This window comes from Ursus maritimus, unplaced genomic scaffold, assembly GCF_017311325.1.
Source record: "Ursus maritimus isolate PB19 unplaced genomic scaffold, ASM1731132v1 scaffold_32, whole genome shotgun sequence".
NCBI lineage: Eukaryota > Metazoa > Chordata > Mammalia > Carnivora > Ursidae > Ursus > Ursus maritimus.
In genome coordinates, this window is record NW_024425786.1 from 29,584,268 (window position 1) to 29,606,529 (window position 22,262).

The window sequence follows — 22,262 nt, forward strand, 5'->3', positions numbered from 1 at the left end:
CCCCCCCCCCCCCACTGCTGTATCCCCAGTGCCTAGAACAGAGACATGAATAAGATAATGAAAGAAATGAACTCATGGAGTTTTTTAAGGGGGTGGGGGATCAATGAAATTCCATGCTTCTGTGGCTCTTCAAGAGAGAACAGCACAGCACTTTCATAGAGTACTCCTGTCATGTTTGCTGAAATTTAATTGCAAAGAGATGAGGACACTAGTACCTGAACCTAAGGTAGGTAGCAATTCAAAATTGTCGGCCCATGCATGGGAATTACAAGTCCTGTTTCTGCTAAGACCCAGAGTTAATCTCCCAGAATTTTCTCCTAACCTTTGCTTCTGGCCAAAGAGCGGTTACCAGATTATTTCCCAGACACTTCTCATGTGGACCCAATCATCATCCCTGACAGCTCTTCTCTTCTGTACCCTTGAAAGTCCTAGCCAATGAGTTGAATGATACATAGCAGGCATTCACATTATTGCTGAGTTAATGAAATAAGCAGTACCCCAACTATCTCTTGGAACTCTCCAGTTTCAAGCTCCTTACTCATCTTAGGTCTTGAACCCCCTTGGAGAAAGAGACACAGTGTAACAGCTTCCATCTTAAAAACTGTAAACAATATAACCATTTTCATGTGCCCTCAAGCTCTTTAAACTGTAATTCTACTTATGAAATCTGCACAGAACAGGAATTGGTATAGCCTACGAAACGGGTTAAAAAACCACAGCCAAATGAACTATGAATCGCCTACTTTGGGGATTGGGTTCACTTAGTTATTTGATAGGCAACTTTGAAATCTGGTAATTTCCCCACTTGCCCTTTGTTCGAGGGAAAATGCTTCTTTACGTAATTTTGACTCTGCAAAAACTGTAAGGAGGGAAGAATTGGGATCGCAAGGTCTTTAGCAAACAAGTTCGCTGCGACCGCTCGAGGCAAAGCAACGGAAGTTGGAGGGACTTTGCAACAGCTGCAAGAGTTTCACTCCCCGCCCGGAGAGTGGCAGCGTGAGCGAGGCTACCCCAACTCGGGCGGCGTCCGACAGCCAGACGTGTGCCAGTCCCTGCTGAACCCCGAGGCCCACCTTGCTGGACCCCAGACAAGTCCCACCTGTTCCCCCTCCTTCCCCACGCCTTGGCCGGTCAGAGGCGCAGCGCCGAGGAGCACGGCGTGGACACGAGGAACCCTCTCCTAGCCCATGCTCACCCTTGGTCAGCGTGTCCAGCACCCCCGACTTCTCCAAGTATCTCCGGAACTGCTCGCGCTTCGAGTCGGCGGCCTGAGGAGACACGGCGGGTCAGTGGCCGAAGCCCAGGGGCCGGAGCAGGAAGAAGGCGCTGGGAGTCCGGCAACCCCGCCTCCGCCTCGCTACCTCGGGCCCCCAAAACCTGCGCGCGCGCCCCTCCACCCACGAGCCGACCAGCGGCTGGCTACCGCCCGCACGCCCCAGCCACGCCGCGCCCCCTCCCCTTTGTAATGGGCCATAGTGACAGCGGCAGCGGCGAGCTGGCGCCCGAGACCGTGGCTGGCGGGCTCTGAGCAGCACTGCTCATGCGCGGAAAGGGCGCGCGCGCCTGCGCACTTGCAAACCAAGGTTCGCGATCGCAGGGGTGTGGCCTGTTTTCATGACGACCAGGACGCTCTGAGGGCCCCATAGTGGGCTAAGCAGAGGGAGGCTGCGTACGCCCGCCTCTCTGTTCCCGGAGCAGCACCTCTCCTTCCTCTTCCGGTCCTCGCCGCGATTCGGTTGCTTAGCGAGGGGCGAGGTTTTAGTAACCGGGAACTAGTGTCCAGGTGGGGCCAAAGATGAGCGTGGCGCACGGGGGCGGGGCCTGCGGAGGCCGTTAGCACTAGGACTGTAGCAGGGTGGGCTCTTCGGACACCGGCCTGGAGCGGACGTGTCTCAACTGGGACCTGAGGAGGTGTGTCACCCTATATGTGCTGACTTCTTGGCTCTCATCCTGAAAAGATGCGCACGACCGACGCAAGGTGGCCCTTGGGTATGCAGTGTCTTGAGAGGAGTGCTTAGAATCGTATGTTTCAGCTCCAGCTTTTACTTTTGGAGTTTGTTTTGTGGCGGGTTTGGTATGGGCCTTTGGAGGGTGAGCAGTAACGTGCTAAGCTTTTGAGCTCTTACTGTGTGCCAGGCACTGTAGTAAACACGTTTCTTACTTTAATTCTCATGCTATTCCTGTAAGGTAGGCACTGTTACTAAAGTGGCGAAGTTAGAGGACGAGGGAGTGTAGAACTACGACTCCAATCTGGGCATTGAATCACGATGCTATGAAGCCATCAATCTTTTTAAGATTTTATTTACTAGATAACGACATTATCATTGTGCTCAGAAGACATCAGGTTGCAGTCAATAAAGAAACTAAATTAAGTCCCAGGGACAAACAATTTAACCATTGTCCAGAAATAAAAGATTAGTAACTAAAAGGGAGAATTCTGTAGAATAAGGACAACCTCCTAAGGCTGTACTCCCTTTCAAGGAAAAACCTTTCCAAACCATTAAGCCCCGATTCTGATCATGTGACTTTCCCAGAATCAGTTTTCATGGGTTCTGAAGGGAGCCTGTGAAAAAGTAATCCTGATTTGGTAACTATGTCTTTGAATTTAAAACTGCCCCTTCACCATTCAGAATTAATCTGTTTTTCCTTTCTGAAATGGGTTTGCAGTTGTCTGCCTAAACACCTGATCTCTAGAGCTGCCTGTCTTGCCGGTGCTCCACCACCACTAGGCTACTTCTATAACATAATATGCAGAATGTCTAGAACCCAACAGCTGCTCAGATCTGAAGGTCTGTGGGAGCCCTCCTACCAGTGAGGTTGTTTGTCAGCAACACCAAGTGATTTGGAGGACAAGCAGTAGGATTATTGCAGCTACTGACCAAATCAGATTCAAAGGACAACTGTCCCAAAGAATCAGGAGTGTCTGGACTGTCAAGTGGTTGGCAGTCTCCCTGTGAAGGAGGAATGGTGCTAATTGTGCCCTCTCTGAACTGGCCCTTGAGGTTTCCTTTAGGAAGTGACACCTGATTTTCATCTTCTGTAGAGGGACCCCATGTAGCACTAAGCCATGACTGTTCCCAGGCACAGTTAGCTGGCAGAGGGAAAGCTGTTTGGGATGACTGCCCCATGTGGTTGTCCAGGTCTATAGCAACACCTGGAATAGAACAGTGACCTCGAGAGTAGTGGTTCCTTTTGCTGTCTTTGCCATCAATTTCTCTCTTTTCCCTTAATGGGTTTCCCACTTCTTTTCTAAATATTTTATGAGTGTCTTCATTATTACATGAGCTGATGTGTTGAAGATGACTACAGGTGCGCATCTCATCAGAAAGTACAGTTTCTTGTTCATCCAAAATGCATTTCTCATCATTTCCACTGTGATTGTCAGGATCTGCGTGAAATGCAGGTGAATTTAAACTAGGGCACACTGCTGTGTGTTTTTGCTTTTCCATTAACAGATAGTAATCAGGTGCAGAAGAGAGTCTCTTCAGTGAATTTGCAGATGTGCTCTGATATTTGGCAAGATTTTGTTTTGACCTGTTCGCAAAGAATTCATTATGTTCATCCTTCCATTTATATTGTCCCCAAAGCCCTCTTTTAATCTTTTTAAAACCTAGGTGGAAAATTTCTAGAACATTTAAGAAAAGCGAAACAGTGGCTATAGATTGCATAAATAATAGGAATATTGTCTTTTCTGTTGGTCTTGAGACAAAACAATCAATTATATTTGGACACGGGTGGCCGTGGCATTTAAATAAAGGCTCTAAATGAAATCCATATAGAAGATACTGTCCAATCATGAACCCAACCTCAACCACAGAGCGAGTGAAAATGTGTACCACGTAAGTGCAAAGCAGGGTTCCTCTGAGTGGAGCTTTATTTAGTTTCCTTTGTTCCAGCTGACAAAGTTCTTGCTCCAGTCTCCTCCGGTCCCCAGGCATTTCAAACTCCACCCCTTCCAGTGCTCCTCTCAGTTGAGCTTTCTTCCTCTGCCTCTCTTTCTCCAGAACCCTCAGTCGGTACAAGGCATGGCCCATATAGACCAGGGATGGTGAAGACACAAATATCACCTGCAAAACCCAGTATCTAACGAGGGAGATAGGAAAGGCCTGGTCATAGCACACGTTTCTGCAGCCGGGTTGTTCTGTATTACAGATGAAGCCGGACTGCTCATCATTCCAGACATCCTCAGCTGCTACACCCAGAACAAACATTCGAAATATGAACAGGATAGTAAGCCAGATCTTTCCAATTACGGTGGAGTGGATGTGAACTTCCTCCAGGACGCCTCCAAGGAAATTCCAGTTCCCCATGTTTATTTAGTCAGCCATCTTCGCTCTGAACCCCATCAAATAGGAGACGGATAAATTCTTCCATTCTGAAGGGCGCGCTATTTCATAAAGCAAACCTATGGCCAAACATGAAAGAAGCGTCACTCTCTTGCTATGCAGTTGCTCTACTTTTCCCCTAGAGAGCGTGACCATCTTAAGAATTTTAAGATATCAGGAATTCAAAATCACTTATGTTTAGACCTCATAATGCAATGAAGAAAAAAAAAAAGAGGGGTGACTGGGTGGCTCAGTTGGTTAGGCGACTGCCTTCAGCTTGGGTCATGATCCTGGGGACCTGGGATGGAGCCCCACATCAGGCTTCCTACTTCTCCCTCTCCCTCTACCTCTCCCCCACCTGTGCTGTCCTGCTCTCTCTCTCTGTCAAATAAATAAATGAAATCTTTTTTAAAAGAAATTCCCAACTATTTTTGTACTAGCAGAATGTTTTTAGATAGTTCTTGAAATAAACAGATGGCTGTTGTGGTAGTGGTATTATAGATATTGTCATTGTAGCAATATTTGACCTATTTAAGACACACAGCTTGCTTTTGTGGAAGGAACAGTGGAGCAAGTTATAATTTAGATGCTTGGATTATCAAGCAGTACATTCCATATTAAGGTAGATAATCCTAGTGTATCTAGGAGGAAATATATCCCACAGGAAAGATCAAAAGAGGAATGTTTTCATAACTTTCATTTAAAACATCAATGTGTGTCCTATATCCCTTATATAAAGGGAAATGTCACACAATTAAATACAGTACTAGGTTTGCAGTTCTAATACTATAGCTGTATGATACGTTCATCACAAAAATCTTATGAAGTAGGTATGTTGTTTCCCCAGTTTACAGATGAAGAAACTGAGGCACACGTTAAATTACCCAAGGTCGGGGCACCTGGGTGGCTCAGTGGGCTAAACATCCAACTCTTGATTTGGGCTCAGGTCATGATCTCAGGGTTGTGGGTTCAAGCCCCACGTCTGGCTCCGCCCTGAGCGCAGAGACTGCTTAGGACTCTCTTGCTCCCTCTCCTTCTGCCCTTCTCCCCCCTTCAAATAAATAAGCAAAATCTTTAAATTATCCAAGGTCACATGGCTGGAACTCACATTGAAAATCAGTGTGGCTCTAAAGTCAGCTCCTATTCTACTAAACTGTTATTTTTCCTCTTTGGGTGCACTGAAGATTTGCATGAAAGAAACATTAAGAAATCATCTGTTTTCTCTTAAAAGTTTTTTTAATTAGGTACATCAAATAGTGATAGTTTGGGCTTTTTAAATGACTGGTTCTCATGTCTTTAGTTCCTTTTCTAAAGCTTCATACAGTTGAAAAGATTTACAAAAGCATCAACCTTCTAAAATTTAGTTGTATTTCTGAGATAGAAAAATTTCTATTTAACGTTTTTATGTTAATAAGAGTATATTCTTTGATCCAACAATCCAAAACACTTTAAAGTGTAAGCAATGGTATCATTCATGTTGTTTATAATAATTACAAATCGAAAATGTCCAAAATAATTACCAATACAAGGAAGACAGTATTAGGGTGCCTGGGTGGCTCAGTCGTTAAGCATCTGCCTTCAGCTCAGGTCATGATCCCAGGGTCCTGGGATGGAGTCCTTTATCAGGCTCTCTGCTCAGCAGGGAGTCTGCTTCTCCCTCTTCCTCTCCCCCTCCCCCCTCCCCCGTTTGTGCTCTCTCTCTCTCATGCTCTCTTTCTCTCAAATAAATAAATATTTTTTTTAAAAAAGACAGTATTATACATAATAAATAATAGTGCATCTATAGTGTGGTACTATGCAACCAGTAAAAATGATAAATATATACTAATATAAAAAGACATTTGATATATTGTTTCAGTTTATAAAATAGAACAGTATGACCCCATAATTGTTATTTGTTTATATGTAGAGATGCATACAAAAAAGCCTAGAAGGAGATTCATCAAGATATTAACTATGATAATCTCTGGGTGGTGTGATTACAGTTGACTTTTTTTATATAATTATATGTATTTTAATTTGTTTTTACCATGAACACTTCTATAATCACAAAAAATATATATTAATTTTTTTCCCATAAGGTACAAAAGCATAGTGTTTCCTGAAAGGAGCAGCAGTAAATTATTTAGCTACAAATCTTAGGGTCTGAAGCTTTCATAAATGACATGAATACTAGTAAACAGACTCAATTCCATAGAATTCAAAAGCAAAAAATAGAAACATTTCAAGCAACTCTTTCTAAATTTGCTAAAACAGAGATTAACACAAACCTGTTTAGATAAATCTGAGCAGCAGATCCTGTTTGTTCTCTGAATGTGTCCCTTTGCGGGTGTAGAGCGGTTCAGGTCGGTGCAGTGAGTCCGCCATCAGCTAAAATCCATTTGTGTTCATTGTTCGCGCTTCTAAATCCACTCTGTGCAACAGAACCTTTGCAACAATGTTGAAACAGACTGTCTGCACTGTCCAATAAGGTAGCCACTAGCTACATATAGCCATCGCACTTGCATCGTGACTTGTGTATCACGGGAACTGAGGTTTCTTTTTATCTTGCTTAATTTTAATTGAAATTTAAGAGCTTCGTGTGCCTTGTGGCTACTTTATTGGACAGGACAAATAAAGAATATTTCCAGTATTTCTAATAACACAGCAGTTTAGAAGACTAAAGTTATGAGCCCCAAATTAAGCTGAATAGATGGTTCCTCTATAATTCAGAGACGTCAAATTTAAAACACCAGTTGTTCGTATGCTCTTTTTTTTTAACAGTAATTTTGCCCCCTGGAGAACCCAATTAGATATCATTATTTTGGGTAATGTGAACCATGTTTCTAGTACCAAAAACTCTTTCTGACTAAAAACAGTTTCATAGTTAGATGAATTCTGTTTCTCTGTCAAGTTTTCTGTTACGAACAATTACATTTCCGTTTAGGTCATTAAAGGTCTCTCTTCAGAGCTAGTGACCTGATGGGTTGGCCATGACAGATAATTGTTTCTTCTCTGGGCTTTTTTTTTTTTTTTTCCTTTAAGATGTTTTATTTTTAAGTAATTTTTACTCCCCAACATGGGGCTGGAACTTACACCCCTGAGATCAAGAGTGGCATGCTCTACAGACTGGGCCCACCAGATACCCCTTCTCTGGGCTCTTTGCTAGTTCATAGATACTTTTCAGATCAAATGCAACTATTTCACAGTGAAAAAATTATACACATATATTCATATTTGTATATTATATAAATTACATATATGTAATATATAAATTGCACATAAATTATTAATAAGCTTGAAAAACACTAAGCCTCATTAGTCGTTAGACAAATACAAATTTAAACGAAATATTTTTTTAACTATCAAAGTGCAGATTTTTCAAAGATTTACAATACCTGCTTTTGGCAAAAGTATAAGGAAACTTACTATCTACTATCAGTAAGAATATAAATGGATGCAGCTACTTAAAAGGCAGTTTAAATCTATCAAAATTAACAGCATTTCTGCTTCTGGTTGCTTAAAATATTCTATTCAGCAAACATACTCAAAGGCACCCTACAGGGGCTAGCAAGTTCGCACAGCACTGTTGATAATAGTACATAATCAGCAACAGTGTCCAGCAGAGGCGTGGTTAAATAACCAGAGAACATCTTTATCATTCAGCAACTGAGAGAATGAAGGTCTCTAACGTCACATTGTAAAGCAAGTCACAGAGCAACACGTGGAGTATAATCTCATGTATCCTGTTTTTTAAAACCTACATTTCATATGTATATTTAATTAGCTAGAACAGAGATTAACGCAGATCTTTCTTAGTTGAGGTAAATCATTCTTAGAAGTTATACCACGGTCACCTTCAACTCGTTCTCTGAACTTGTCCCTTTGGGGGTGCGGAGGCGATTCAGTGCCATTCAGTGCAGTGGGAGAGCCGGGCATCAGCTCAAATCCATTTTCCTTTCTGCATATCCTGGATAGAAGAAGGTCTGCGAGAGCAGACCCCCAGCCGTCGACGGCAGTCATCACCAGGGAGAAGAGCAGGTTTGGGATGGGAAGGTAAAAGGGACTCTAGTCGTTTGAGTTCTTATTCAGATCTTTGTTTAACCAAAAACATATGCATATTCTCATACTCAAAAAACTTTTAACATCTCAAATCAGTTTTTCTCAAAATGCTGAAATACTACTTTTCTCAGTATATCTAAGTATGTATGCTCCTTTCAGAATACAGCAACATGTTTAGATAGGTGTTTATAAATAAAAGATATCAATGATGAAAGAAAAAAATGGTATTTCCTGTGTTCAGATTGGCCAAAAGGGAAAAGGGTGACCAAGGCACCTGGGTGGCTCAGTTGGTTAAGCGTCTGACTCTTGATCTCAGCTCAGGTCTTGATCTCAGGGTTGTGGGTTCAAGCCCCGTGTTGGGCTCCATGCTAGGCATGGAGCCTACTTTTTTTATCTTTTTTGAAAGGGAGAGAAGAGAGAGTATGAGGGGTGGGGAGAGGCAGAGGGACAAGGGAGAGAGAGAATCCCAAGCAGGCTCCATGCTGAGCTCAGAGCCCGATGTGGGGGCTGGGGGTGCCTTGATCCCATGACCCTGGTATCATGACCTGAGCCAGAATTAAGAGTGAGCCACACAGGTGTCCAGACATGGAGCCTATTTAAAAAAAAAAAAAAAAAAAAAAGGCCAACAATCTGGGTTCTATAATAGGAAAGGAGACAGGCTTCTCAGCTTTCAGATTTGACATTTTACCTTTTGTAAATAAACCCTACCCACTCCCAGGAGAGCCACTAGCCATAAAAAGGATGAAAATCCGGAGTCCAGGTACCCAGTATGCACCAGAAAGCTGTTTCTAGGTTCCTTGGGATCCCAGACACACTCCTCGGATCTTAAAACTTAAATTTTCAGTCTTCTTTTATAAGATAGTTCTACCATTTATGCCGTACTCACAGAAATGTTTGTTCCTATACTCCCACGATACTCTCAGTTTTCAGTATTTGGGGAACACAGCCTCATGAGACCAATAGGGGAGAAGAGTGTGAGCTTTCGAGTCATTATCAACCTTTAAATCCTGTGCCCTCTTATACAAGTTACTTGATTTTTTTTTTTAAGATTTTATTTATTTATTTGACAGAGAGAGAGACAGCCAGTGAGAGAGGAAACACAAGCAGGGGGAGTGGGAGAGGAAGAAGCAGGCTCATAGCAGAAGAGCCTGATGTGGGGCTCGATCCCACAACGCCGGGATCACGCCCCGAGCCAAAGGCAGACGCTTAACCGCTGTGCCACCCAGGTGCCCCAAGTTACTTGATTTTTTAAATGAGTTTCCATGTCCTCCTCTCTAGATACAGAGTAATAGCCACCTTTCTGGGTTGTTGAAAAGATTAGCAAGAATGTATATAAAGAACCTCAGACAGTGGTCCATCCACCCCAACAGTGATAGAAAGTGATTATCAATAGTCTGGCACAGGTATGAAAAGTTTTTATTATCAGCACAGTACAATATCCATGGATTCCATAAGCAGTCTCTACAACATATCCTTCAAGGAGAGCAAGTCTCTTTTAGAACGTACATACGATCCATACCACATGTGTGGAAAAGCCAGTCCCTGCTTTTTCCATTCCTCCCCTTTTCTCTCTTCCTTTTCCCTCCCTCTGCGATCAGAAGCCCCTTCCCTAAACCCTAACTCCTTTTGTAAGCAGTCTTTGCAACTGAGGACTTCCGTCATGTTCTGACCTCTTTATGAAACTGTCAGCATTTGCCAGAACTTCTTTGTCTCTTCATAGACTTCAGTTTTTTCCCAGATGGTTCTTTGCAGTACTTGATTTGTATTGTGAGGCACTCAGTTTGCGGGGGATAGGAAAACATTGAAAAACACGGCAAATAAGACACAAGCGAAGTAAGCTGCAATTGCTATCCAAAATCTCGGATCCTTCAGCAGTGCCTTATCAAAGCAGCTAAACACAGTGTAACCTATGGACATTCCAGCGAATCCACCTGCGATGTGGGCTGCAAAAGACACCTTGGGAGGAAATGGGGAGAAACGAAAATAAGTGAAGAAAATGCTAATTGCATATTTCAGCTGCATCCCTCTTCCTAAACCACAAATACCATCAGAGTCAAACAAGAGTCTTCAAAGCCTGAAGAACAAGGAGGTGAGGCACGAGACACAAAACTCCCATGTGCACAGAGAGATGTTCTGAAAACATGCAGAGCTAAAAAATGTCATTTCATCAACTCTCCGAGTGCCCAGGACCGAGCCATTGTTTCTCATGCTCTGTCCCCATCACATTCAGGATGGTTCTATATAACATGTTGCATTATGACAAGGGACCTCTGTAGGAGCTGCGTCTGACCCCGCATAAACGGAATGTCAGAATGAAAACACAGAGGACATATACACACAAATATGCAACAGGAACTACCCAATTCAAAGACTAATAACCACAAAACTGGAAATCTCTGTCAGTTTTGTTTTATTTTTTTAATCCTGCAAATCCATCTGGACCCAAATTTTCATTGCTGTTTTCCGATCTGCTTCTTATTCTCTGTGGATGGTGAAATCCCTTCTCTCCTGCTTTGCTGCCAGTAGCCACCAGGAGAGCAGGTGCAGAGAACGAGAGGCGGCAGTCAGGGCTCTGGGAGAGTCAAGTGAAAAGGACAATCCAAAAGTCTGATTTCCTCAGGAATTTGCTTACCTTTGAAATGGAAATTTGGCTGCCCTCAGTCACAGAATTCTCGCCCCTATTGGATGACCCTTTTAGCTATTGATATGATAGGTAAGCAAGTTCTTGTTGAAAAAATAAGCTGAACTCACCGGCGACCCGTTTGCAGGGACGAAGAACCTTCTGTAGAGAGCAAATCCCATATCCGACATAACTAGAAAGAAACACAAACTGATGAAGCCCCAGCGTCGCCACAGCAACGCACCAGGTGTTTTGGGGTCTCTCCCAGTAACGGCAGCAGCTAACACTGACGGAGACTCACTCTGCACCAGGTGCTGCTGTAGGAGCTTGATGAGTATCGATTCACTAATCCCCCCAAGGACCCTATGAAATGAGTATATCATGATCCCATGTGACAGGTGTATTCGCCCCCCATGTATGTAGTGGTTATCTTCTGCGTGCCAGGCACGGTGCTAGGTGGAGATACTGCAGTGAGCGGATGAAACGGCCCTGCCCCACGGAGCTGACAGTCTGGCTGGGGGAGGCACGCAAACAAATCAGTAAAACAAAGCATGACAGCACAGCAAATGGCGCTAAGTGCTCTGTCAAATGGACAAAATGCAAAGAGGACAAGATGCAGAGAGGAAGGAGGATTCGGAATGCTGGGAATGAGGTGTGATTTTTATTCGAGTCAGGGACAGTCTCACTGAGAATATGACATTCGACGAAGAAAAGAGCAAGCGATGCTGACATCCGAAGTAAGAGTCTTCCAGGCAGACGGAAGGGCAAGTGCAAAATCCCTGTGGCAGGAACGTGCCCGACGTGCTGGAGGCAGACCCAGAGCAGCTGTGCTGGCTGGATGGGTGGTTTTCAACGTGTGACTCCCTGCCCCTCCAAGAGCAGCAGTAACATTCACCTGGGAACTTACTGGAAATTAAACTTCTCAGGCCCACGCCAGACTTCTTGAACCAGAAACTCTGAAGATGAGGTCAGAAGTCTGTGTTTTAACAAGACCCGCAGGTGATTCTGGAGTACGGTTAGGGATAAAATGATAGGCGAGGAACAGGGAACAAATCATGCAGAGGCTTTATGGGCCACTGTAAGGACTTTGATCCCAAGTGGTAGGAAATCTTGGAAGGCTTTTGAGCACAGGAGTGATATGATTCAATTTACGTTTTTAGAAGATCATTCTGGCTGCGATACAGGAAGGAATGTAGGGGAGCAGGGACAGGAGGAGAGCAGCTCGATCACTGATACGGCCCCCATCCAAGGGAGGCATGACGGTGGCATCTTACCCATCAGGAAACCAGAACACAGAGGGTGAGTACTTGCCCCAGGCCACACAGCTCAGAGGCAGGGACAGGATTTGAACCTTAGGAAGTGTGGCTATGGAGGCTCCCCTCTCACACACCGCACTAACCGCCTCTAAGTACCGCCAGGAGTACTGGTGATGGGCCAAGAAAGGAGATGAGTCCACATTCTCCAGTGGAACAGTGAGAGCCAGAATTCAGACCTTCTTCCAGTAAGTCAGATCCATGATGCAAAAGGAGCTTCTGCGGTTTCTTGGCCTAGAAGAGCTCTGCCCTCCATGTGCCCTGCACTTGGAAACCTCTCGTGCAGCTGTCACAGTCCACACCCATCCCCCAACTGCCTGCACTGCACTCAGTGAGCCACCGTGCCCTCGGAGATGGAAAGACCTAGTCCTTGCCTTTGGGAAAATAGCATCAGGACCATGTGTGGTGGCTAGTTTCTCTTTCAATACCGTATTGATTGATGTTCAAGTGACTAGACAGGAATTGAGGTCGAGGAAGTGCTCAATGTTAATTTAACTGTGAATGACTGTTACACAACATAGCTGGATAAGTTTGGCTGTGTTGTGTTTTCAGTCATCATTTGTATTTCCTAATCCAGTGTAAATAAATAACACAGAGACGGAACTGGGGAAGTTCTTGTAACCCTTAGCACGTCCGTTCCTCCAACCTCTTTCTCTCTGATCGTGCCCTTTCTCTGAATCCCCGCCTGGCTCCTCCTGCCTCCTAGGTTTGCTGCTACGTCCCCGGCAGTATCTCCATTGAGATGTGGCTTCCCACCTGAAAAGCCTCTATTGCAAGAAACCCAGTTATTGTCCTTGCTAAAAATTTGACACTGATTTTAAGAGAGTTGCCTCTCTATGGATTTTTTTTTTTTTTGATGGGTGAAAATGTGAGAGTTCCTCTTTCAAAAGGGAAGCTCCGTTGCTTTGTTAGAAGACACATCCAACAATAATGCTTCATGAAGGAAGGTCCTTCGGGCCAACTGTCCTTCACAATTCAGAATAATAATTTACCTTTTTTTTTTTTACCAGTTTAAAAAAAAACTACATTTCCCCAATATTTTGTTAATCTGGCGTGTGTTTTAACTTTCCTCATCTTCAGTAGTAAGTAAACCAGGTTAAAGAACTTTTAGAAATGGCCCGTGCCAGGGAGTGGGGAAGGTTAACGTCAACGGGCCTTAACTACTCTGTAAAATAAAATGACTTTATTACTTACCTCAGGAATGACCTAATGTTACATAAACTATTTTTGGCGACTCCCTGTGCATAAGGAAAGGGTTTTTACTCCAACATTGAAGGGTATTAAAACCCTTTTCCCATCAAGGGTTTGAGGCTCATTTTACAAAGTCATTCATAATTACCTAAAAGAAACATTGAAAACCAGGTAACTTGTGTGTTGCAACATGTTTTGGTCATAGGACTTGTCCCTTGGTCCCGGTTGTGACACTTAACAGCCCAGGTGGCAGCTCTGCTCCCCGGTGACTCTCCTCACTAGCCCCAGACACTTGCTCTCCTTCCTGTGCTCACAACTTTCCCTCACATTTTCAATTTCTTGTGGACAAAAATATTATATCGAGTATGTGTAACCTAAAAACAAGTCACTTATCTTCTCTCAGGATGAAATACTGTTTTTACAGCTAAACTGTCCATAAACTGGATTTAGTCTCTTTCCTCAGAGGTAGTTGGCCCTATTCCCAGCGATGTGGATAATTGAACTCTTGATACCAATTAGCAGAACCATTTCTTCTTACCATGTGGACAGCCAAAATCTCAGGTTTTATCAAGTAATGCCTCCATCTTGGCCTACAAGTGCGACCTGCCGTCTGCCCGCAGGGTCTGCCTTCTCCCCGCCTCCTCTACGCAGCTACGGCTTCAGCCGGAGCAGGTCCGGAAATACGAGTTACTAGCCCTGCCTTGGCTCCTTTTTCTTCTACCCAGTGTGGCCTGCCACCACCCAAAATCTACCATGACATTCAGACTCAGCTAAAATTCCGCCTCCTCTCCAGATTGAGCACTCTTCCTAAATTCCATCAGCATGTGATTCTCTGCTATAATGCTTGGAGATTTCAAAAGCCACCTTCGCCATCCTGCTAGTTCCTTGACCTCCCTGTTCCTTCACCCTCCCCTGCTCCTGCCTCAGCCACCCTCAGCCACCACTCCATGCTTAGATCCTCGATCAGTTCTTTTTAAATCCAAAAATGTATAAATTAAGGAAGAAACTAGACCATGTCAGTGGTTTTCAAGCTTTCCCATTTCAGACAAAATCATATACAGAGTCCAATATATGAATGAGAACAATCCAGAATCCAATGTATGAATGAGAAAAACGTAAATGAAGCTATTGTGGTTAAAGTGGACCATAGAGCTCTACTCTCTTGACTTCCCCCACTCCAGAAAGAAACAAAAGGCAAAAACTCATTACTGAGGCACCTCTGAAAACCACCCACGGGGGTTTGTGAAAACTCCTCCCTGTACCTTTCTGCTTAGGGCTGTGGAGCCACAATTCTTTGTCACTCCGTGCTAGTGTTAGGAAAAGTGAGGCCCTCTGGGGGTCAAACCGATAACATGATAGGCGCGAAGCGTTCACAAAACAAACTTACTTATAAGGATGATGATCAGTAGTCTGACAATTCCAAAGACAGGAATCATTTCTCGAAAATTCTTGCAAAGAGATAAATAAAAATAATGTAAGTAGTCTTTTGGCAAATGAAACCTCACCTGTACTCTCTTCACCTGCTTTTTCATTTAAAGTTTGAGTATCAAATATTTACAAAATAAAGCAATGCTGTTACAGCCCAGCTTTCAAATGTATTTGGGAAGTACAATGCTGGTGCACTTGAAGACAAAATGAATATTTAATTCCATGATATGAACTAGACATAACTGTATTAGCAGGAAAAAAATCTAAACATAAATAATATGAAATCAATACTTAACATGTCATAGAGATATGACGATGATAGATGATAGATAGATAGATAGATAGATAGATAGATAGATTCTGTCAAACTAAGTCTGATGAAATATGTCTAAGGTTTTTTTGGTTAACATTCATTTAACACTTTATCCTCTTTCCAAATAGGAGTTAGTTAAAATTTGAGTATTACCTTAATTCTTTTAGATAATTTCAAAAAAATTTAAAATATTGGTTAAAAAAATAAAGTTTCATTTTAGCTTTGAAAAAAATCTCAGTCCAGGGGCACCTGGATGGCTCAGTCAGTTGGGTGTCCGACTCTTGATTTCAGCTCAGGCCATGAATGATCTCCGGGTCATGAGATCAAGCTGTGTGGTGCTCTATGCTCAGCAGGGGAGTCTGCTTGAGATTCTCTCTCCCTCTGTCCCTCCACCTGTTCTTTCTCTCTCTCTCTCTCTCCAAAATAAATAAATAAATCTTTTAAAAAGAAAATCTCAGTCCAGCTTACAGTACCCTCTGCGTTACTAAAGAACTATTGAGTCAGGGGGGTGCCTGGGTGGCACAGCGGTTAAGCATCTGCCTTCGGCTCAGGGCGTGATCCCGGCGTTCTGGGATCGAGCCCCACATCAGGCTCCTCCGCTATGAGCCTGCTTCTTCCTCTCCCACTCCCCCTGCTTGTGTTCCCTCTCTCGCTGGCTGTCTCTATCTGTGTTAAATAAATAAATAAAATCTTTAAAAAAAAAAAACCTATTGAGTCAGGGGCACTGGGGTCGCTCAGTCAGTTAAGTGTCTGCCTTCAGCTCAGGTCATGATCTTGGGGTCCTGGGCTCAAGCCCTCCGTTGGGCTCCCTGCTCAGTGGGAAGTTTGCTGCCCCTCTCCTTCTGTCCCTTCCCGCCCCTCATGCTCTCTCTCTCTCAAATAAATAAATTAAATCTTAAAAAAGAAAAAAAAGAACTGAGTAAGAAAGACATCTCCACTTTAATTTATTGAGTTACTTCTCCCTTCCCTTTCAGTTTATTAACTCTCTTCCCAAAGAGTAAAGACACTGAAATACCCATGTTTATTCTAAATCAATTATTTTTAAACTGTTGTGGTCACAACCTACAGTAAGAAACAATTTACATAAAAATCTAGTACATAAACAGTATTACATGGGATACATACTGAAAATTTTCTAATTTTTTTCTTTTTAATTTTAAAAAAATTTTTTTATTAGTTTAAGCAGGCTCCATGCCCAATATGGGGCTGGACCTCAAGACCCCAAGATAAAGAGTTGCATGCTCTGTGTACTGAGCCTGCCACGTGCCCCTCTTTTTGTTTAATTTTTGGTCACAATTCCTTAAACTGTTATTCATGGATTGCAATCCAAAGCTCGAAAAACATTTTTCTTTTTTCTTTTTTTTAAGATTTTACTTATTTATTTGACTTAGAGAGACACAGTGAGAGAAGGAACACAAGCAGGGGGAGTGAGAGAGGGAGAAGCAGGCTTCCCGCTGAGCAGGGACGTGGGATCATGACCTGAGCCAAAGGCGGATGCTTAAGAATTGAGCCACCCAGGCATCTCTGAAAAACATTTTTCTAAATCACTTCTATTTTTGGAATAGTTTTATAATTGCTTCATATTTTCCTCCTAGAGTATTTTTAAAGTATATCTACATGGTTAAAGGGTTAAGAACTAGTCAGGATTTAACATTATAGGCTATTTTAAAAGTGGTTGACATTCTTACATACCATACATGGGCATATAAAATGGTATGCCAGCTTTGGAGGGCAATTTGGCATTTATGCAGATTTAAAGCCTTCATCCAGTAAATCCACTTCTAGGAATTTTTTTTTTTAAAGATTTTATTTATTTATTTGACAAAGAGAGAGACAGCCAGTGAGAGAGGGAACACCAGCAGGGGGAGTGGGAGAGGAAGAAGCAGGCTCATAGCAGAGGAGCCTGATGTGGGGCTCGATCCCATTACGCCGGGATCACGCCCTGAGCCAAAGGCAGACGCTTAACGACTGCGCCACCCAGGCGCCCCCATTTCTAGGAATTTATCCTACCAAAATACATACACACACACACACACACACACACACACATGCAAAAAGATAAATGCGAGAGAACATCCTTACAGCATTGTCTACAAGAGTGAATAGGTGGAGTTACCCCAATTTTTTTTTCTTTGAAGGATTAAATCAGGCTACGGTTCTATGGTGTGCTGTGGAGCACTTGAAGAGGTTGAAGTGGATTTCTGTGCAGTGATATGAGTAGTTGGGGTCAAGCTAACTCTATGTTAAGATGTAGAACAGTATCTTTAAGAGTGGGTCCATTTTTGTAGCCTTAATTTTGGCAGGATTTTGAGTACAAATAGAAAAAGGTCTGAAAGGGTGTGTATCAAACTGTTAACACATGCTATATTTGAGATTTTGACTATTTCTCAACTTAAAATATTTTTTTAGTATTCATCACTTTTGAGATCAGGAAAAAAAAAATAGGGGCACCTCGGTGGCTCAGTCATTAAGCGTCTGTCTTCAGCTCAGGTCATGATCCCGGGGTCCTGGGATCGAGCCCCATCGGGCTCCCTGCTCAGCGGGAAGCCTGCTTCTCCCTCTCCCACTCCCCCTGCTTGTGTTCCCTCTCTCGCTGTGTCTCTCTCTGTCAAATAAATAAAATCTTTTAAAAAATAAAATAAAGATAAAATATGAAAGGAAAATTCTAGTGCCCAGAAGATGAGTGCTCAGTAAATATGATGAAGATTCCCTAATCCAAATACCAGTTATTCTTTAAAAGAAAAAAAAAATCTGTAGATTCCATTGCCAAAAGTTCTTACCACCAGAACATTCATAAAATAGCCTCCCATGAGAGCATAGACTCCTCCGGAAGCACCCACAAGATACCTGAGCGGGTCAAAAATGGAGCTGGCGAGGGACCCTAAAGAAAGAAAACACAAAGGATCACACGTAACTGTAAGAATCATGAAAGACGCATCTTTCTAATCTAAGACCGCAGTTGGGTAGTTTGGACCGTTATGATATTAACAAGCAACAAGTTTATTTTGTTTGTCCCTTCCATACTGTAAAAGCATAGCTATGGGAACTAACCACCTCAATTTTCCTGAAATATTAAATGTTCAATATGAGGACCGTATAACAGGGACAAAGAGCACAAGCTCTAGAGCCAAAATTACCAGCTGGGTGACTTGAGCAAGTCTCTTAACCTCTCCGTGCCCTNNTTTCCCTACATAAAGAGGATATTAATAGAACTTACCTCAATGCATCGTCAGGGGAAATAAATGAGTTGATACTTGCATCGTGCTTAGAACACTGCCTGACATGCGTTATGTGCTTGTTAACTATTGTTTCAAAATACTGCACAGGTTTAGCCAAAACTATCAAAATACCTGAGGCATTCCAACATCTTATTAGCTAATGGCTTGGTTTCTCCTGGAGTCAGAACCCTTCTCGACATAGTATTCGATCAGAGTAACCAAACAACAGGACACCTATTTGCCAACCAATCTTAGATTGCCTGAACCAAAATAGGACTTTAAAACCACCTTATGCAAACTCTCAGATGTTCTCTACTCCTTTTTCTACTACTTAGTTTTTTGCTTTTAAGGCTCTCCTTCATTCCTTAGGATACAATGTAATACCTGCTTCCTGCAAGAAAGACAAAGTGGCCTTAGGAATCTTACAAACAGATGAGTAAACAGTAAGATGCAGAATAGAACAACTACTGCGGCTTCTTAAATGTAGTGAATTCGCTATGGAGGCACGTAGGAAGGAAGGATTTTTTTTTTCAGCAGAGAGGTGGAGGCCTTGCTACTCTGAGAAGGAGGAGATAGCATTTTGATTAAACTCGAAAATATCTTTAAGATTTGGCAGGAAAACAAAGAAGGGGAAAGCATTCAGGACTCAGGGAACTGGAAAAGCAAAGACACAGAAATGAAGATATATGGATGACTAAAAATCAGTGAGTAGTCCAATAGGTTTAGGGCAATGGTCCTCAAGTGTCAACCTTCAGACTAAGGCTGGAGTGGTTGCATCTTAATGATATGAGTAATTTATTTTTAAAGCACAGATACAAATGTCCACTTCTGGCTATGATGGATTTTTTCTCCCACTTGAAATAGCTAAAAGCACTGGACAAAATATATGAAGCAGTGATCCCCAAGATACTGGACATCAGATAACAAAGGAGAGTGAACCCCGAGAGACAAAAGATAAATGAAGTGAGTTGTCTGCCCAGTTTACTGCCTTGAGAGAGATTACAGGCTACAACGCATACACAGAAGGGGGAACCCAGGTAGATCTCAGTAAACTTTAAGTTGATCAGATAGAGTTTAAAGTCCCGATAGTCCTAGGAAGCTGGAGTTTGCAAGACAGTGCACCAGAGAGGAAGAAGCAGCACAGAGAGAACTCCGGAGAAGAGCATGTGAGGAAATTACCTGAGCCAAGGGAAGAACCACCAGAAAGGAGTAGAGGGAAGAGCAAGTAGCTTTGCTTACACAGCACCAGAGAGGCTAAGTAAATTTCCAAACAGGAAAACTTCAGAATTCATGGGGCATTGGGTAAAGTACACAGAAGGGTCCTACACCAGTAGTGGGTAATAATTAGCACTAAACATGACTCAAAAACACAGTTTCACCTAGCAAATCTTTCTTTTTTTTTAATTTTATTTATTTATTTGAGAGAGAGAGAGACAGCCAGCGAGAGAGGGAACACAGGCAGGGGGAGTGGGAGAGGAAGAAGCAGGCTCCCAGCAGAGGAGCCTGATGCGGGGCTCGATCCCAGAATGCCGGGATCACGCCCTGAGCCGAAGGCAGATGCTTAACGACTGAGCCACCCAGGCGCCCCTAGCAAATATTTTTTATTTTTTAAAGATTTTATTTATTTGACAGGTAAAGCAAGAGAGAGAAAGAGAGCATGAGCAGGGGGAGCAGCAGAGGGAGAGGGAGAAGCAGGCTCCCCACTGAGCAGGGAGCCCCACATGGGGCTCGATCCCAGGACCCTGAGATCATGACCTGAGCCAAAGGCAGATCCTTAACCAACTGAGCCACCCAGGCACCCCTCGCCTAGCAAATCTTGCCAGAAAGTTTCAAACTACTTCCAAGTAACTGTGTTCCAGAACAAATTTAAGGAATATTTATAGGAATACAATAATATCCACCATCCAAAGGTTAAATGTCTAACATCCAAACAAAAATGGTCAGACAGGCAAAGAAACAGGAAAATATGATCCATAATAAAAAGAAAAATCGATCAATTAAAACCTTCCAAACCAGGGGCGCCTGGGTGGCACAGCGGTTAAGCGTCTGCCTTCGGCTCAGGGTGTGATCCCGGCATTGTGGGATCGGGCCCCACATCAGGCTCCTCTGCTATGAGCCTGCTTCTTCCTCTCCCACTCCCCCTGCTTGTGTTCCCTCTCTCGCTGGCTGTCTCTATCTCTGTCAAATAAATAAATAAAATCTTTAAAAAAAAAAAAAACAAAATAAAAAAAACCTTCCAAACTGACACAAGTGTAAGTTTTAGCAGATTATGGCAATAAATAATGATTACAACTGTATGCTATATGTTCAAAAATTAAGTAGAGACACACAAGATATAAAACACTCAAATCAAATTTCTAAAGATGAAAACTATAATGTCTAAGATGAAAAAAATACACTGGTTAAGTTTAATGGCACATTAGTGCAGAAGAAAAGATTAGTCAACATGAAGACATGGCAGTAAAAGTATCCAACATGAAACACATAGAGAAGAATATTTTAAAAAATAAATACAGTGGGGGGCACCCAGGTGGCTCAGTCGGTTAAGCGTCTGCCTTTAGCTCAGGTCATGATCCCAGGGTCCTGGGATTGAGCCCCACGTCAGGCTCCATGCTCCATGGGGAGTCTGCTTCAAGATTCTCTCTCTCCCTGTGCCCCTCCGGTCGCTTACGCATGCTCTCTCTCTCTCAAATAAATAAATAAATCTTTAATAAAAAAAAATGTTAAAGGAAATCCTCAGGCAGAAGGAAAAAATATCAGATGAAAATATGGAGTTACACAGAGGAATGGAGGGCACTGGAAGTGGTGAGAATGTGGGCAAACCCATAAGATTTTGCCTTATTGCTTAAATTCTTATAGAAGATAACTGTTTAACTACTAGAAATAATAAGTGAATTAAGTTGGAGGATAGAAGATAAATGTACAAAAAAATCGAGTTTATTTCCACGTCATAGCAGTGAAGAATTGGAAATAGAAAATTTTTAAATAGTACCATTTACAGCACATCAAAAACATGAAATACGGAGATAAACCTGATCCCTCCGCACCAATGTGCAAGAGCGGACGCTGAAAGCACAGTCCCTAAAATTTACAAAGTGATAAATCATACTCCAGCAAAACTTTAAAGCTCCTATTCTTCAAAAGATACTATTGAGAACATGAAAAGACAAGCAACAGACTAGGAGAAAATATTTGCAAGTCATATATCTGATAAAGGACTTATAATCAGAATATACATTATTATATATGGTAAAGAATATAATCCAATTTTTAAATGGGCAAAGATTTAAACATACTTTACCAAAGAAGATATGTGGATAGCAAACAAGCACATGAAAAGATAATCGCCATCATTGTTAGGAAATGCAAATTAAAAGCCAGCGGGAGGGGCACCTGGCTGACTCAGTCAGTGGAGCATGCAACTTTGGATCTCAAGATTGTGAGTCTGAGTGCTGTGTTGGATATAGAGATTACTCAAAAATAAAATATTTATTTTTTATTTTTTAATTTTTTAAGTAGGCTCTACACCCAGCATGGAGCCCAACCCGGGACTTGAACTCACAACCCTGAGATGAAGACCTGAGCTGAGATCAAGAGTCAGCTGCTTAACCAATTGAGCCACCCAGGTGCCCCCAAAATAAAGTTTTTTAATATAAATCCATCCATCCATCCATCCATCCATCCCAGTGAGATACCATCATACACCCAACAGACTGGCTGAAATTAAAAAGACTGATGATAGCAAGTGTTGTTGAGAATGTAGAGGACCTGGAACTCCTGGTGAAGGTGTAAAACAGTTGACCCTTGAACAAC

The 22,262-nt window shown here is 42.7% G+C and overlaps 2 protein-coding genes and 1 long non-coding RNA gene across 3 annotated transcripts in view; 1 reads left to right on the forward strand and 2 right to left on the reverse strand.

Annotated features, from left to right (window-relative positions):
• Positions 1–1,688: 1,688 nt before the first annotated feature.
• LOC103666357 lies at positions 1,689–22,008 on the forward strand. The gene is made up of 3 exons (XR_569478.2): positions 1,689–1,989; positions 19,314–19,412; positions 21,969–22,008. It is a non-coding gene; the product is annotated as an uncharacterized LOC103666357 (long non-coding RNA).
• GJA9 (gap junction protein alpha 9) lies at positions 2,043–4,657 on the reverse strand. Its single transcript, XM_008694363.2, has one exon. The coding sequence runs from the start codon at positions 4,308–4,310 to the stop codon at positions 2,778–2,780; it is 1,533 nt and encodes a 510-aa protein (XP_008692585.2). The 5' UTR covers positions 4,311–4,657; the 3' UTR covers positions 2,043–2,777.
• RHBDL2 (rhomboid like 2) overlaps positions 9,599–22,262 on the reverse strand; it is a 40,162-nt gene continuing 27,498 nt past the window's right edge. The window contains 4 exon segments of the mRNA XM_040619303.1: positions 9,599–10,322; positions 11,118–11,179; positions 14,878–14,938; positions 18,012–18,112. Of these exon segments, the coding sequence (XP_040475237.1) occupies positions 10,143–10,322; positions 11,118–11,179; positions 14,878–14,938; positions 18,012–18,112 (404 nt within the window). The 3' untranslated portion in view covers positions 9,599–10,142.

Bases quoted from the DNA above. Each gene is read 5' to 3' on its own strand.
- GJA9 (XM_008694363.2), bottom strand. From the start codon at position 4,310: ATGGGGAACTGGAATTTCCTTGGAGGCGTCCTGGAGGAAGTTCACATC.